This window comes from Melospiza georgiana, chromosome 2 (assembly GCF_028018845.1).
Source record: "Melospiza georgiana isolate bMelGeo1 chromosome 2, bMelGeo1.pri, whole genome shotgun sequence".
NCBI lineage: Eukaryota > Metazoa > Chordata > Aves > Passeriformes > Passerellidae > Melospiza > Melospiza georgiana.
In genome coordinates this window covers 82,535,314-82,552,262 of record NC_080431.1, presented here as the reverse complement: position 1 = coordinate 82,552,262, position 16,949 = coordinate 82,535,314, and the positions used below count along the sequence as shown (strand labels likewise).

The following is a 16,949-nucleotide window of genomic DNA, read 5'->3' as shown; positions in this document are numbered from 1 at the left end:
TCTTAGACTGAAAGAAACACAAACAAAATCACAGTTTGTGGGTACCAGCCAAGAGTTTAAAACGTTTAAAGTAGCAACAATGCTGATTTCAAAGGTGTCTGGAATACTATGGACAAAACCCATAGACCACTTGTCCTTCCTTTGGTGCTCTTATGAACTCTGGATTTTATCACCACAATATTTTGACATGACAGCTCCTGTTGCTGAGACGAGGAAGTTGTCTATGCCCAGCCTTCAAGAAAGTGTGCCACAGTGGATAGGAATGAACAGGTCAATTTCCATTGGACTCCTTTCATTTGTTTTCCAAGAGTCTGTGGATTCACAAGTATAAGCCCTGATGTGAACTCAGAGATAGCTGCAGAACAGACAGCTCACCAGTATTATTAACTTCTTATCAACATCATTTTCCCCACTTTACAAATACTGTGCTGTTCTAGGACAGTTTACGTAAGCACAAGAGTAAGGTCATCTGGATTTTGCTTTTGTCTTTTGTAGTGCTTTAAGCCTGGCTCTCCTCAAGGTGTGTCCTGTAACATGGTTCAGGACTGAGTCTTATTATAGATCTGTCTGCTCCTGTCTTCAGAGCTAAAGTTAATAAATACCTTACAAATGCAGTTCAGTCTCTTGATCTATCACTTAAATAGCCTATTTCTCAACCTGAAGCTTAACAGCACTGGAGAATTGTGATTAAGGGTATAGTGCAGTAATTTAATACTCAGATATGCACAACTCCATAAACAGGTCAGAGTTTTTCCCAGGCCTCTACAAGCAGCGGGCAACAGAATTTTTGCTTTTCCTCTCTCCCACCTCAAAACCACTTTGCTTCAGTAAATATACATGGAGCACAAGGCAAAATATTTGTAGTGCCACCTAGCTAAATTTGTGGCTGCTGCTTCCATTCATTTCTTCTTAAAATCCCGGGGAATCCTCACAGTAGAAATTGCAGTAATAAAGCAGCCTCACTTTGCAGCTGAGCAGTGAACGGGCAGGGAATGCCACAGAAGAATTGCATGTGCAGCAGCTGGTCCATGCTAAAGAGGCCATTTGGTGTGAAAAACAACAGGAGGAGCCAATGTTTGTGAGTTGTTTGGTTTTCTTTTGTAAACAGCTTTGGAAGGAGCACACCAAGTGGAACAAAGCAAGGCAGCTTTCTCTTCTGTCAGACCATTATCTGCACAGAAGCACTGACCACGGTGGCATTGCTGGGGAGATGAATAAATAGTAGGGCCCTTCCTCCTGTCATTCACCACCACTGAAGGCTATTTCACTATTCAGTCACATTCTCAAGGCCCTTAGTTATTGTTTTTGCTTGCTTATGGGTTCTTTCCACCTGATTCCCCTGATTCTATAAAACAGAAACAGTCATGTCTTATATTTGTTTAACACACTGAGATCTGTGTATGAGTGTGCAAAGACAGATTTTTTTTTTTTTAAAACAAGTTGTGTGGCTTGTGAAAAATAAACCAAACAAGTGTTATTTTTGAAATTTTGTTTCATTTATTTGGCAGTAATATCCAAACCCCCCTGCTTCAAAAAAATTACAAAATCAAGTAAAATAAGTGCACTAAGGAAACCTACGGAATACTGATAAATTTCACACACATACAGGAGGGAATATAAAGGGAGGAGTGGGACTTTTTTTGTTTGTTGCTTAAATTTGGTTTTTTGGGAAAAACAAAACAAAACACCTTCCCTGCCCCTTGTAGTCTGTACAGCTATCGTCCCAGAGGGCAATGGCTGAAATTCAGCACTTCCTTCCCCAGCAGCCTGCAGGAGTTAGTGAGTGACCAGCCTGCAGAAGCCTGAGCATTGCTCAGTCTGGGCTGCCGAGATGTTTTGGTCCCCTTTGAGAACTGCTGCCCTTAGAAGGGGCCCCACTTTCCACCACGTCCCTTTGTGGGGGCACAAGGAGGAAAGGCTTCAGAGGCAGCAGCAGCCCCTTGCAGAGGCACTGTTGCTGCACTCCCAGCTGCTGCCCTAGGCTACCCTGGGATCTGTTGTATGGCTTCTCGGAGAGCTCCGCTTGCCGGAGACCGCAGCCCGTCCCTCCGCCCTCAGTGCAAGAGCAAGCTCTGTAAACCTCAGCTGCCAGCACACATCTCTGGCTGCCCCAGCAGCCACCCCCATCCACACGGCTGCACAGCCACAGCAGGCAGGAGGGGACAGAGAACACGGCACAGTGCAGCCTGCAGAAGCCCTGAAGCCATGCATTTGCCTCCCCTTCCTGCACGTGCTCTGGTTTTCACAGTTGGAGATATTCCTGACTGAACAAGATGTTATCCCTGTCCAGGGAAAGCCTTTAAGGCAAGCTGTTGTGTTTTCTCTAAGGCACTTTAACAACCCAAGCTGGAAGGAAGTGATCTGGGAGGCACTAACTACCTTTTAGAGCAGGGCTGGAATAAAGCAAAACATTACTAACAATGTTCCTGTGACTCCAGATCCAGCACATGAAGCCCTTTCACTCATAGTCTTGGGAAGGAGCAAGCCTATGCCTAATGGGTGCTCCTATTTCACCAACCACTTCTTCCAGTGCCACCAGAACACAATTATTCTGTCCCAGTGTAGCATTGTGCACATTACCCTCAGCTCACATGGACTCATTCCTCTCACCTTCACAGGTGACAGCTACTCAAGTCCAGGCCCTCATGAGAAAAAAAACCAAAAAACAGTCTCCTGTAATTATGATACCAAAACCCCAATGCCAGGGTACATTATAGCTCTCACTGGAAAAGTGGCACGATGTCAAAGTTAATGCAAGTCCTCTGGCTTCACATCAGGAAAACAGCTCAAAGACCAGACAGCCTTTAACACATCTGGCTCATGGGAAAGAGCACAGGAGGGACCAAGCTTTCTTCTTTTCCTGTACTTCTGGGTACCAATTCATTCCTCCTCTTTAAGGAAAGCACTGTGCAAGAAGGGGAGGTTGGGACTCAAGTCCTGCTGATCTTCACTCAAACTGGACATGCTTTTGCAGATGCAAGTGGAATTTTGCTTGAGCAAGCAATAGGGGCTGCAAGATACACAGCAACAACTGCTGAAGTTGCTCACAAACAGAAAGATGGAAGTCACAAGTAGTGGATCAGGGCACATGCAACTGCTTGGGAAGCACAGCACAGGCATGAAGGGAACATGGATGTTCAGGTGTGCATGAAGTACATTTGACAGCTGCATAAGAAAATCAGCTGAGCTTCAGGCTACAGAGGTGACTATCAAAAAAAGAGCATTTCATTTACATGTAGGATCAATGCTCTGAGAAACATGTGGGATGAAATTGACCCATGAAGGAATGTGAGAGTGCTCAAAGGTGGTCTGATAATGACATTGAGAAATGTGTCAGTAATGAGGCTTCCAGCACTGACTCCAAACTCATACCTGGAATCAAAGAATAACGCTGCTGCCTCACTCCAGAGGAAGATGAAAAGCCCAAGATGATGCCAACAGCACAACTAAACAGTTTTCTGCATAGTTAAGCTTTAAGATACTGTACTAATGGGATTGCCTGGTCCCTCTGTCTCTAGACTGCTTTGAGCAATTTAGAGAGGCACGAGCACAGACTTTGAGCACACGATCAATGCTAGCTACAAGAGTGAGAGCTAGAGAGCTGCAGTGGCAATCTGTGTCTGGTGAAACTAATTACATCCAACCCTGTCTCTCCTTCCCACGAGGGACACTGCTGTCCCCCAGCTGGGAAATACCCTGTAGTGCAAGGCTCACAATTTGCCTGTGGTGTTTGTGGCAGCTGCGCACAGTGCAATACAAACTGTGCATGGGCATTACAGCACTGTCAACAACAAAAACCCACACGCTGGGTTTTCTTGAAAGATCTAGAGCTACAAAACATACAAAAGCTGAATCACTACCATAGGAAATAAAATAATAAAAAACCCGAAACAAAAAAAAAAGGGGAGTCAGCATGTGAATGTGATAAGAAAAAAATATGATAGCACCTCTAAGGAGGGGGCAGGGAGAGAAAGAGTGAGATGAGGTCAAAAGGAACCATGTCGTGTTGGAGCCCACAGTGTACTGGAGGAGCTGCTGGGGACAGTCTGGTGGAAAGCAAGGAGGAATGTGCTGGACTTATGCCAGCATGGCACCACGAGTCCCAGGTGTCACACCAGGCTGACTAGCTTTGAGGAGCTTGAAGCAAAGGGTAAGGTCCTTGGATAGTGGTGCCCTGCAGCACACGTGTTCAGCCACAAAACTGCCAGGCCTGTATCTCTGCAGCCAAGGGTGGTGCTGACAATTGTATTGACTGAAAGCTTTTCTATCCAGCATTGACCTCCATCCTTTCCCCAGATCCAGAGGAACAAGAAATCCCTGTTAGCTTTTGGAGGGAGCAGCTCTCTGCTCTGGGGATGGGCCCCAGAGGCTGCTCTAAGTCCCTCCCAGCCTTCCAAGGTCCCAGCAATGAAGCTCCCTGAACAGGTGGGCTCTGCTCTCCTTTCCTGGCCCCATTCTTTGTGTATTACAAAACAAATAACCCATCGCTATACATGTAAATATCTGTGACTGGGCAACTGTAGCAGACACTTGTGCATACTGAGATCAGCACTGGAGGACAGGATGGCAGGTTGGGCCCATCCTCCTGGGCTCCTCCGCTGTGGAGGCCCCTTACATCTCCTTGGTGCTCATTCTCTTGGTCTTCTCAGCCGTCTCCTAGAGAAAAGAGAGCACAGAAGTGAAGCTCTGCATTGACACAGGAATTGGTAGCGCTCTGAAGTCTTTGATCCTTCCACAGACAGTGCCAACACTGGCTTGCAGCTGAAAGCCCCACACCTGATCTTGTCCCCACAGGCAAGAGATTTACTCTCCTCCTCCTTCTACCTCTTACTCCCTTCTACTTCTAGAAGTCTCCAAGTGACAGAAACAGAAGGAACCCATCTGGCAAGGGGAGGCTCAGTGCAAGCAGACCTTCCCAGCTTCATGCTGACCTGATGCTTCTGCAGTTCCTGAACGTATCTGGCCATCTCCTCCTCAGTCAAATCTTGATCAGGTCGGTGTCTCTGAGCAGGCACCTTCTCATTCCTCCCTAGAAGCAGAAATGGAGTTTAGTGTTTCACAAATAGGGGATGCAAATTTCAGATGCTGAACCATGAAGAACAAAGAGAGGCAGGTCAGGCACAGCATCCCTCAAGCTTAGGAAGCCTTTGCTGGAGGGTGGTATGGGTTGGCTACTTAGAAAGAGAACAGGCCTTGTGGCTGCCTGGGACTTCACAATTTGAGTGTACAATCTGTCCCTGTCTCTCCCTCCCATGTGACTGATAATAAAGCCACGTAGAAGAGGCTGCATATTATTGAAAAGAAACACCTATAATTAGCTCAAACATCTTGGCCTCTTGAAGAGAATAAATGGAAGCTCAGTGCAACCTAAGTACAATAACTGATATCTAATGAAGAGGTAATTTTACTCAATGAAGATGTAACTTGCTGATGTGTTTGATCTGATTCTTCAGTTTCATTATTCCTCTAACAATAGCCTCTAACTCCTCTGTTGCTCTGACATGGGCAGAAAGTCAAGGAATCGTTATGCCATTGCATGCTTCTGTCATGGATGCTGGGAACAAAGTAGGCAGCAAGAACAGGTGTTGCATAGCAACTTTGAAGGTTGTTTCTGGGGAGGCAACAAAAAGAGTCTCTCATTCTGTTGCTTAATCTATGACACCTACATGAAGCTCCTCTGGCAGCTCTATTAATACTACAGTTGTTTTTTCTCAGGTGAGTTCCTGCTGCTACAGCTAAGTCTGAGCTGAGGTGATCCTGAAGCCTCTGCTGCAGAAGATCAGATAAACATGAAAAGCTCTGTACACACTGCTGCTGTTTCCCTCTCTCCTACTCTGCCCAAGCTATAGATCTGAACCAGTATACTCCTGGCAGGTCCCACACAGCACTGAAATAAAGCTCCTGCAAGGGCCTGGTTTCTAGGGAAGAAGGATATAAAAATGCAGCAAGGACTGAGTTTCTAGGGGAGAAGGTCAGAGAAATGCAGCACGATGCTGGGATGAATTGTGGCTCCTTGGGAAGGACCCATACATTTGCCAACACAGGGAAAAGGTGGCATTCCACTGGCCCTGAACTATGTGTGAGAAGGTGAAACAGAGAGCTGTTGTTCACAACTGCACCGTGACCTCTCACAATTGTACCTGGCTGTGCAAGTTTAAGGGCCTTCCAAAAGAGGAACAAACAACCCTCCCTTACTATAGCACCATCTCCCTTCATCAGCATTATTCTACAGTTTTTGCGGCAAGAAGCTAAAGTGCTTTCTTGGCATTGGATGAAGGTTCCTATATCCCCTCTTAATCAAGACAGGATCCTAGATCCTCTTTTACAAATTCCATAAACACAGATACAGTGAGGATATGGGCACATATCCTGACTTGCTCACGCCTACACATACAGTAGCAGCCAGTGACCTATTTGGTTTGCACCAGCAGGATGCAGAGTAGCTCTAGTCTGGAAGACTTGTGCTGAATTTTCATGACACCAAATCCAAACTACAAACCCCATCAGCATTGCCCTGAGCCCAGTTACATAATTTCTGACCTCTGGAACAGTACCAGCTTGGGTTTGACTAACATGGAACAAGTGAGGGTTATGCAGAAACCAGCCATGGAGAAGCTGAGGAAAAGCTGGAGAGAAGAACCCTGGATAGCTGGTGCCTTTGGAAGGACACAGAGTGAGAATTCTTCTGTCCAGACCCACACACAGTAACTTTCTGGGGAGATACGGACCCTCGCACGTCATCGCGGTGCACACCCAGTTCCCACAGGCGCAGACGCAGCGGTTGCACTCCACCTGGGTCTCTGCTCCGTCCTCATAGGTCTCATCTTCCAGGGCACACTCTGAAGAGGCACAACACAAAGGCAGTGCTTGTGAGAGAGTGAGCAGGCTAAAGGAAACATACTTTGGAGATGCCTTGGTTGAAGGGGAAGCCTTCTTCCCCCAACCATCAGAAGTTTCCTCATGACTAAAATATTCATGCTGAATTTGGTGAGTAAAATCAGCCAAAATATAATTTGGGAAGGTCAAACCCTTTGTTTTTCTTCATCAGAAGAACACGTTTCAATTTCTCAATTCCAAATGAAATCTCAGTGTTGGATTTGTTTGAATTTCCTTATTTGTTACACAAAGAAAAGAACTCCTGAAATGAAAGCTTGGGTTATTCTGATCTAGGTGAGGATAAGTTGGGGAAATTATTTGGAAGGATAGTGAACTTTGAGATGGTCATCAGGGAGGCTCTCTGTGTGAAAGGCAGAGCATAGCAGGACTTTGGTCTGGTCTGACTTTCCTAAGTTATCTGGCCATGAACTCCTCACATGATTGACCTCTGCACTGTTAAATACATGCCTTGATCTTACAAGCATACCATACCCATTCAACCTATGTCCTTGCTTCTAAAATCCAAACCTTTCTTATTACAAGAGCTGCAGGAGCTCTGGGACAGTAAAAGCAGTACTCTCAACAATGCAGGGACAAAGGGTGCTGTTGGAAAAGAGGCAGGCATATATTAAAATTATCTCTGGCTGTGGAGTTACAGCACCCGATGTCTGGCCTGAAGCTGATCTCTTTTCTTTCCTCCCTTCCCAGGACCCCTCTTGTTCCCCAAGATAAGTGAGGAGTTCCTACTTTTCTCTGGTGGGTTGAAGGATGGGCTGAGGCACTTGAGAAATTCATTGAAGCTGAGCTTCCAGTCAGCATTTTCATCTGACAGCTCGATGAGGGCATCTACGCAGAGTCCCCTGAAAGGAAACACAGAGGCTTGTTCTGCACAGGGCTGTGCTAGGCCAGTGCCTGCTCCACTGTCTTCAGAGTGCAGGTGACTAAAACCAGTAATAACTAGGGAGACTCCAGGATGTCTGGCACAAGTGGCTTCTCTCTCAGGAAACCTCATGGGATACAGAGAAAAGAAGAACAGTCACAAAATACTCTGTCTGGCAGCAGGCTGGGCAGTGGGGGGATATTGAGAACAGCAGGAATGGGACATCCACATTTGTTGACATCTGCATGCTGTCACACAAGTAGAGATGCAAGCACAGCATAACCACAAGCAGCGTTTTTTTTCACACAGTGGCAGACAAAGAAAGAGGGAAACCTCTCAAACCATAGCTGCCTATGAATGGTGTTTTCCCACCATCTTCCTTGCACTGGATGTAGCTATTAGGCAAAAGGAGAGGGCAGTCCCCAGGAAAGCTAATTTATTAGGAAATAGAAAGAAGATGACAAATCTTCTGTTACCCAACTCCCTTCTGGCTGCACAAGTGCTACATTTAGGGCAAAAGAGGATTGGAATACGTGCCTAACATGAAGGGTAGAGACAGGACTGCTCCTCTTGTGTGTTCACACCTATTTAAGGTGGAAGCCACTTCCTACACAGTTAACTCTGCCAGTGCAAGCCCTAGCTGATATTTACCATGAGTGAATTTCCATCTTCCATTCTACCACATCTGCCCCCCGGTCCTCCCTCTGGCATCCTGTCCACTGCCCACCTGAGCAACTTGTTGGTCTCCTGGTCCATGTAGGTGGTGATGTTGATGGCAGTCTCATTCTGCTCCACAAACTTCAAGAATTCAGTGGAGTCCAAGCGAGAATCACCATCATCAAAGCTCTGTAGGGGAAGATGGGAAGATGTGAAAAGCTCTCATTTATCAGTTCAAAGCACCCCTTCCTTCTTCCACTTCCATACCTACATAGCATTTTGAAGCTTTAGTGAGACAAGTTCCATTATCCCTGTTTTTCACAAAGAAAGAGGCTCAGAGGAAAGCAGCAACATATCCACATTAGCCTCAGAATAAGAGAGAAATGATCCTAGCCTTGTTCTCATAGATAAGCTACACTGCCTCTCATTCACCTCCTGCTGCTTGATTTATGGCTCTAACCCTATTTCTTCTCTTTGTTTCAGCCAGCTCTTAGCTTTCTTATATACCTCCTGCCTTAGAGCAGACCAGCTGCATTCAAGGAGGTGTCAGCTTTCCAATATGGGTAAATCCAAAGCTGTGCCTGGACTCTGACAGTGACAAAAGGGAAAAATCACAGGAAGCAATTTTCTGCTGATACCAGGGAAAAAATTTAATGCAATAGCACAACACCTCACCATCAACTTCTTAAGGTCCTGACAAGACTCCTGGCACTGAAGAGCAGCAGCTTTAGCCCCAAAATCCTGGCTGTACTCCCAAATAAGTAATTGCATTTTGCTTTCCTGTTTGGAGATGTGACACCACAGCGCTGGGCACTCAGCAGGATCTGTCTGTGCCCCCTCAGAGACAGCTGCATTGCTGTGAAGGGAAAATTAATCCTGCACACAGACTGCTGCCACCTAATTTTTGCTGTGTGACTGGGGCAGGTCACTGTGGCTCCTTGTGCAGTGCTCTCAGGAATGCTGGAATACACACTGCCTGTTGTTACCTCTGTGTGTTTCAGGAGAAACATCTAGGACTAGGGAAATAATCCTGTGTGACTGCTCCACATGGTAACTTCCACTAGACTTTGAAGCTGCTTTTTATTATGAAAATGACTGCAGTTCTCTTAATGACCCAGACTGTTAAGTGAGTTTTCTTGCCTTTCAAAGTTGTGGTCTACATTAGGGCATTCCCACAGAGATTCTCCAAAATGGAGCAGCTTCCTACTACCAGTCTTGCTCCTCTTGAAATAATGTCCTTCAAGGTCATGACCTGCCTGACAAGCAAAGCACATCCCAGTGAGCCCCAAAGTCAGGCTTCCAGGAGGGAAAAGCTTAATGCCACATCTACAAACCTCCCCATCAAGGAGAAAAGGGAAAAGCTTAATTTCAACTATGCCACCAGTGTTTCCTACATGCAGCACAGGAATCAGGCCATTTGCAGGAATGCAGGGCATGAAGAGCCCCACAGCTTGGCAGGACAAAATTCCTCCAGTAACAGCAGACATATGTTGCTGACACAAATTTCTGTGTGTTTGCAGCCATTTAGTTTGCTTTGCCTTGATTTGTCCCAAGTTGTTCCAAACTCTGAATTCTGCTTTAAAAATGTTTCAAAGCTTAAAGAATAAGGCAGTTGAAAAGGTGGATTACCACCTGATAGAGAATCACGGAATCATTAAGGTTGGAGAAGACCTCCAAGATCATCAGCCTTTGATTGAACATCACCTTATCAACTAAACCACAGCAGCAAGTGCCACATCCAGTTGTTTCTGGAACCCTTCCAGGGATGGTGACTCCACCACCCCCCTTTGCAGCCACTGTTTCCCCAGCCTGTAATTCTGCCTGGCGTTGTTGTGACCCAAATGCAGGACCTGACACTTCCCCTTACTGAACCTCATACTGTTGACCTTGCCCATGGAAATTCTCCCTTTGGAACGAGCAGAGGTATTTCATTGCCATAACATCTCCCACCCAGTGGCTGGGATCAGTGCTCCAGAAAAAGTGGGACAGTAAAGAGAACGTGAGGCTGCCTGCCTCTGAGCTCAGCCTCAGGATGTCACCAGCATGCTGACAGGCATGGGGACAGTGGGTGTGTGGTGACAGTGGAACAAGCCCGTGGCTGGCTCATGCATTTCAGCAAAGCCCATGACCTGGGGAGACCCTGCAAAAGTGGCTGGGCACAGCATATTTGCAGGCAGTGGGACTAACACAGGACACTGCTGCTTTTTGGTGCTGGCAGGCACTGACAGGAGCGCCCAGGGCAGTGGATTTCCACTGCAAATGTGAGGATGTTCTGTGGAGCGAGGGGACCAGCTCCTCTGTCTCACCAGGGGGTGCCATTGCCATGGCAAATTTGCTTGCAGTGCTAACTCCTGTCAGGCACCATTAATCTCAGGCTGTCAACAGCTCATGATTTAAATGCTCTCCCCTCTTCCCCACCTGCTCCTCCAGCTCCATCCTGAATGCTTTGAAGTCTCTGTCAGGAGCCAGGCATGAGGGGGAGGGACACAGCAGTGCATGTGGCAGGAGCATGGGAGAAGCTTGGGATCTGCTGGTTACAGAAGGAGGTGCAGATGGGCTGAGGGATAGACTGACAGGGAGGAGGGAGGAACAGGATTATTGCAAGGCCCAAGACTCAAGTGGCTTTCACTCTACAGAGTACTAGGGAACTGCCAGCTCTCAGCCACAACTGGGACATATTCCTTGAAGCCCCCAAATGTCCCTTATACCCATCTCAGCATGGCCTTGGCACTATCTAGACCAAAAAATCAGCAGCCCCTGCCACAGCTTCCTGCATTTCCAGCACTTTCACCTCTTTTCCTCTGGCATTTTATCCAAGATTAGTTCTCTACTCTGCTACAGGCACACGAGGCTTGTCCTCTTCCTTTTCCCCAGGGCAGATCAGACACCAGGAATCAGAGATGCTCCACATCTGGTTGTCACAAACTGTGTCAATGTCTCAGTCAGTGGCTGCTGCAGGCAGGCCATAACACATCAGGCTGTAGGACTTATCAGATCCCTCTGGTCCCCAGCTCAACAGGCACATCACACACTGGAGCCTCTCAGCTGGGGGCACAGCAGCTGTCATGCAGTGGCAAGGCAAGAAATGTTTTCTGGGCTTTGAGGCAGGTGCTGCTCTACTTGCCTTGAAATATTTGTCCAGGACTTCACTGTAGTTACTGCCCTTGGAGAACCACCCATCTGGGATAATCTCAGCTTCCAGCCACTGGATCACCCGGCGCCGAAGCTCGTCCCTGTCCGACTGGTAGCAGACAACTGTGATGGGAGACAGTGCAGCAGAAGGAAAAACAAGAGTGAGAGAAATCAGGGTGCAGGGGGATCACAAAGAGAGGGCTGGAAATAAAAGGCAGCCAGCTCGCCCTGATGGCAGCTTGCAGCCCCTCAGTCCAGTCCTTGGGGTTACATCACTGCCAGATCCAAGCAGATTTGACATGTGCTGAATAGTGGATGGGCTGTTGGTGACACCATGTGGCACGGCTGGAAAACAACACTCCTGCCATGTGGCACGGCTGGAAAACAACACTCCTGCCAAAGCTCTTCCTTCCCATTCCTGAAGCTTGTGGAAGAACAACCCGGAGCTGACTCATCTTGGTGTGAAGAGTCCCAGACTGAGGGAGGAAGGTGACTGACAATGTCCCCAGGCTTCCCGACACTGCGTAGAATTGTCATTCAGCTGTCAACCCTAAAATACCAAAACCTCTATCCTCTGCAAGGGGGAAGAGTAGACTGAGCAAGCTTTTCTACCACTCTGTCTCCAAGACTTGAATTTTAGGGCCTATTATCTCAGGAAATACAGTTTCTTCAAAGCCCTGGTTTGTCCACTCTGACTGGAAATGAGAGGGGGTCAGGCTGGGTTTATTCATTCACAGTGCTTGCCAGTGTCACAGGTTTCTCCAGAGCAGTTATCACTTTGTGTGCTAATACAAACTGTGATTTAGAAACAAAACTGAAAGCCTAGCTGGGAATTGTCACACCTTTGCTGCCCAGTGGTCAGCAAAGCCAGAAAAGGAATCAGTGTGCATTCATGTCACTTGCACACACTAACGATCTTCTGAATCCAGTGACTACTATCATAAGCAGATGGAGAGATTAAAAAAATCAGCTCTGTAGGGATTCTGCATGTTTCATTTTGTACTTCTTTAAAACTGCTTTAGGGTGGTGGCCATGCTCTGACATGGTCCTTCCTCTTTAGTTTGTGTGAGACTTTGCTCTCATCTGTTAAAGTTGATGATTATACAGCTCCAGTATTTAGAGGTCATGAATAGGAAAAGGCTCTCCTGATGACAAGCCATGGCCCTAAAATCCAGTGTTAAGTACACATGGCAATCAATACATAAGGGGAGAAACCAAGCACAGGGAATCGAAGAGACTTAAAATTTAGGTGATCATAGAATCATTTAGGTTAGAAGAGACTCAAGATCATCTTGCTGGCTGATGGTACAGGCAGTTCAGCTGTACCTGACTCTCTGCCTCTGCACCCATTGGTTCATCACTCCTAAAGCAAAGTTTCCTTTTAAAAGAGTGCTCCATCCCTCAGTCTGGGTGATGAACACAGTTTGAGTCCCTGGGGGCAAACTGGGTTTCATTGCACCTAGTCTATGCTGAGTCCCTGAGACATCCCAGCACAGTGAAAAGCCCAGGAGATGTATGAGCTCTGAAAGGTTACCCAAGAGTAAAGAGCCGGGCAATCACCTTTCAGCTGATTTATCAACTCAGACTCTTGTACAGCCCATTCAGGGTATGCTTTTTACACAGAGCTCTGTACCCCCCCAGCACACCCCCTGCCCAACTCCCAGAGCACACAGATTCATACAGAGGCCTCAGCCAAACAGGATACAGCTTCTTACCTGGACTCGCAGCTGGATTCTCAGACTTCTTCTCTGTTAATGGAAAGACAGAAAAGGACATTTCTGATGCAGTGTGAAGCAATACAAATCTCTTCCCACCATGGGTAAAAGCAGACGAGTCTTTGGGTATATGAGGGCCACGTACATGATTGAGGGGCTGGAATCCCTGGACCATGAGGAATACTGAAGACAGTTTAGATCAAAGAATTGAAGGCTCAGGGACAATCTCATCAATGTTTATAAATCTGATGGAAGGAGATGAGGAAGACTGCACCAGACTTTTATCCATGGTATTCAGTAACAGGGTAAGAGACAGTGGGCACACATTTAAACACATGAAACTCTGTCTGAACACAAGAAAATCATGCAGCTACTGTGTGTGTGAGTTAAACAGGCCCACTGATGAGGCAAAATCCTTGCTCCTAAAGTTATTGAGGTTCCTTAGGAACATGGATGATAGTATTGGTTTTAGGAGTTTATCCTCAGAGCATGACTTTTCCTCAGCAGTTAAACTGGGACACTTACCTGGCTGAATCCAAAAGCTTAGAGTGAGGCAGCAGGAGCAAAAGGTTGCCCTGCTCTCCTGAGTCCCACACTCCCAGAAGCTTGGGGAGACAATAGCTCCAAGGTCCCCCCACAGTCAAGGTGTGAGGATTTTGAGTGCACTAATGAGGGCCTTAATGACCCTGCTGGCCTCACCTAGAGCCTCCATCCAAACTCTCTAACTGTGAACCATGAGGCTCCATTTCATATCTGATTCCTCAACTCCTAGTCCTTGCCTGTAATTATCATGTTGTAGCCATGCCTGTCTCCAGCTCTGTTACAACCACTCTCTTCCATAGACTGTTGATCCAGGCTCTGTCCTGGTGGCTGTGTTCCCACCTTGATCTCAGCCCTGCTATGTAGCAGGCACAGGGCCTGCAAGGGCCCTGTGGCGAGCAGAAGCCCAGAGATAGGAAATGCCAAGTCATGGTGAATGGCTAGAAGCCCCAGTTCTGCCTTTGGACCCCTGCTTATCTCTCTGGAAGCCCATAGGTCACTTTCCTCTAACCCTTGCCATTGGACCATTTCTGATCCCCCTGTACCCTGTTTTAGGCTGGTTCTGGTAGAAGAGCTGTTGCTGGAACCCTTCACAGAAGATTCAATTAAGACATCACTGTGGAATTCTAAACTGCCTTCTCCTCTCTCTCCCTGTGTCTGCCTGCCTAGGCACCTAGCAAGCTGAGAGCTGAAATCACAGTGAGCTGATAATCACTAAAGAGCTGATATCCCTTAAGCTTGCTAAGGTTGCCTGCAGCTGAGAGCTGCCTGGGAATCAGACAGTCTGTCCCCAATAGGACTGTGCTATCCGGACCCATGCAGCCTGCTGGGGACACCCTGAACCCAGCAGGAGGCTGAATTAACGCCACAGGCTGCATCACTGTGAGCTTGTGTGCCTCTTATCTTGATTCTGGTTACCAGAGTCACCAGCCCTGACTTCACAACTTGATTTCAGGCCTACTTCATCACTGCCAGCTTGCCTGGTCGTCTGGACTCTTGCTTGAATCTGGCTCCTGTTCAGAGGCTTGCCTTGTTTACCCCACTCAGCAACTGTGGGACAAGGTCTTGCTGGTGAGGCCTCTGCCTTGCCTTGTTATCATACCATGCTTCCCTTCCAGCTCTTTGCCCCTGAGTGTATCCAGCCCTCCTTGCCAGGGTTACCTTTGCAGTGGCCATCATAGTCCACCTGGATCTTGGAGCCAGTGAGGCAGGCGTCACGGTGCAGCTCACAGTGGTTCAGGTATGTCTTGCCATTGCTCCCACACACAGGCCTCTTGTGAGGTTTGCATTTCTGTGGGAGAGCCAGAGAACACAGCCTTTCACGTGCCTCCTTGGGACAGCTCGGTGAGGCCAACCATAGCCTAGCTCAGGAGAAGTCCTTGGCATAGTCCCCTTGGCCCTGTGTTTGGAACAGGCTAACTCACCCATCATTACCCCAGGAAAACCCACACAGAGAAGTCTGTGGGTGTGAGTTCAAAGGCCTCACTTCATCCAGTTTCCATCACCACCAGCATGACAGGAGTCTTTCTGAGAGCACACATCTGCAGAGAAATCAGTGCTCAGCAGAAATATGGAGCATAATCCTGCAACTGCTGCTCCATGTGCTGTGGCCATGCCTGCCCAGAGGTGCTTCTGTGCCTCTGGTCTCTATGCCTGCGCTTGGTTGGCTCCATTGCATCTCTCTGCAGACTCTGCTCCACCCTTCTGCTACCAAATGGCAGAATAAGCCATCAGCCATGAACAAACAGCACAGCCCACAGCAAAGAGAGTTCACCAGTGCCACTGTTCAGGCTATGAACTTCTCTCTTCTGTCCCTTTTGGTCTGGCCAAGCCTACCCAGAGTGACCGACTCTCTTCCTACTAACAGAGCATTTCACTCTCCAGTGCCCAGGCTGGTCATGCCAGAGCTGCAAGCTCTGAGGGAAGGGGGAACAAAGAGCCACATGGCCATTCCCAGGAGCCAGGCAGAAATGTTTTGAAGGCACAGAGCAGAGCACAGTAGGGAGACATTGTGTCCCTACAGCTGGGAAAGGCTCTTCTAATCATTTCTGACTCCCTGCTGGATACAGCTATTCATCCTTACAGCACTCTACCACAATTATTTCCATTTTACAAAAGCTGATTTTTAGTAGGGTGCTTGTAACCTACTCAAACAAGGCGCCAGTGAGGGCAGACTGTCTTGGAGCTCACAGACCACTCCCTAGAGTGCCTTTCAAAGCCAGCTGCACATCCATACCCCCCTGGGCTTTCCCAACAAAAGTCTCCTGTGCGTGTAAAGACCCTAGGCAGTCCTGCAAGCAGCACAGCTGTGAGTCCCAGACTGTATCAATCCTGCAGGGCTCTTCCCCCACACAACACTGGAAACAGTCCTGCTGTTTGAAGAGCCACTGTGACTTTGCAGCTGCTTCAAAACAGCCATAGCCTTATTCCATCAGGGGATCCTTCCAGTGACAGAAACCCATCTGACGGGTGATGGTGGTGCCACCTGTCCCAGATACAGAACCTGTGCTGCTCCCATACCTCAATGCACAGGCAGGTTGGCTCTCCCTTCTCTGTCACTGCACACTCACGCCCAGCTCCACAGAAAACATTGGCACAGATCTTAGATTTGCTCCTTGGCTCTTCCTGCAAGACACAAAGTCAGAGACACAAAATACATCATTCTCCACAAGACTAACAACACAGTTAAAAAAATAGCACATTTAACTGGTATCAGGACCAAAAGGTACCATGGTGTTAAGGTGGGGGTGACAGAACAAGAGAGACATGACTTCAATAGATGGACAGCTCAGACAATGAGAAGCAGCAGACACAAGAACAAGGGCTGCAGTCCCAGGAATACAGGGTTTTCTTCAGGTCATTCCTGGAAAATCACCTGGGAGAAGTGGAGCAAACATGAGCAAGAGGAAGTCTAGCATGAATGGCAAGAATAATTTGCTCATGCCAATGACTGCTGTCTTTAAAATTTCTTTTCACAGAGGGTAGGGAGCAGAAATGTCTTTGCTCGAGACACTTAGGAAGAAGGTGAACATATCCCTAGAGAAAGGTACAACACAAACAGGCAGAAGAGATTGCCATCAGGCACCAGATAATGTCCCTGTCACAAAAAACTGACCCATTATCTTGCTTTCACTAGTCAAGATCAAACA

General features: G+C 47.5%; 1 protein-coding gene across 1 annotated transcript in view; it reads right to left on the bottom strand.

Moving 5' to 3' along the window:
- Positions 1 to 1,477: 1,477 nt before the first annotated feature.
- FSTL1 (follistatin like 1) overlaps positions 1,478 to 16,949 on the bottom strand; it is a 53,177-nt gene continuing 37,705 nt past the window's right edge. The window contains exons 3-11 of the mRNA XM_058045175.1: positions 16,321 to 16,425; positions 14,962 to 15,091; positions 13,261 to 13,293; positions 11,538 to 11,668; positions 8,484 to 8,602; positions 7,624 to 7,736; positions 6,729 to 6,839; positions 4,932 to 5,029; positions 1,478 to 4,656 (exon numbers count right to left, since the gene is read on the bottom strand). Of these exons, the coding sequence (XP_057901158.1) occupies positions 4,612 to 4,656; positions 4,932 to 5,029; positions 6,729 to 6,839; positions 7,624 to 7,736; positions 8,484 to 8,602; positions 11,538 to 11,668; positions 13,261 to 13,293; positions 14,962 to 15,091; positions 16,321 to 16,425 (885 nt within the window). The 3' untranslated portion in view covers positions 1,478 to 4,611. The remainder of the gene's footprint in view (positions 4,657 to 4,931; positions 5,030 to 6,728; positions 6,840 to 7,623; positions 7,737 to 8,483; positions 8,603 to 11,537; positions 11,669 to 13,260; positions 13,294 to 14,961; positions 15,092 to 16,320; positions 16,426 to 16,949) is intronic.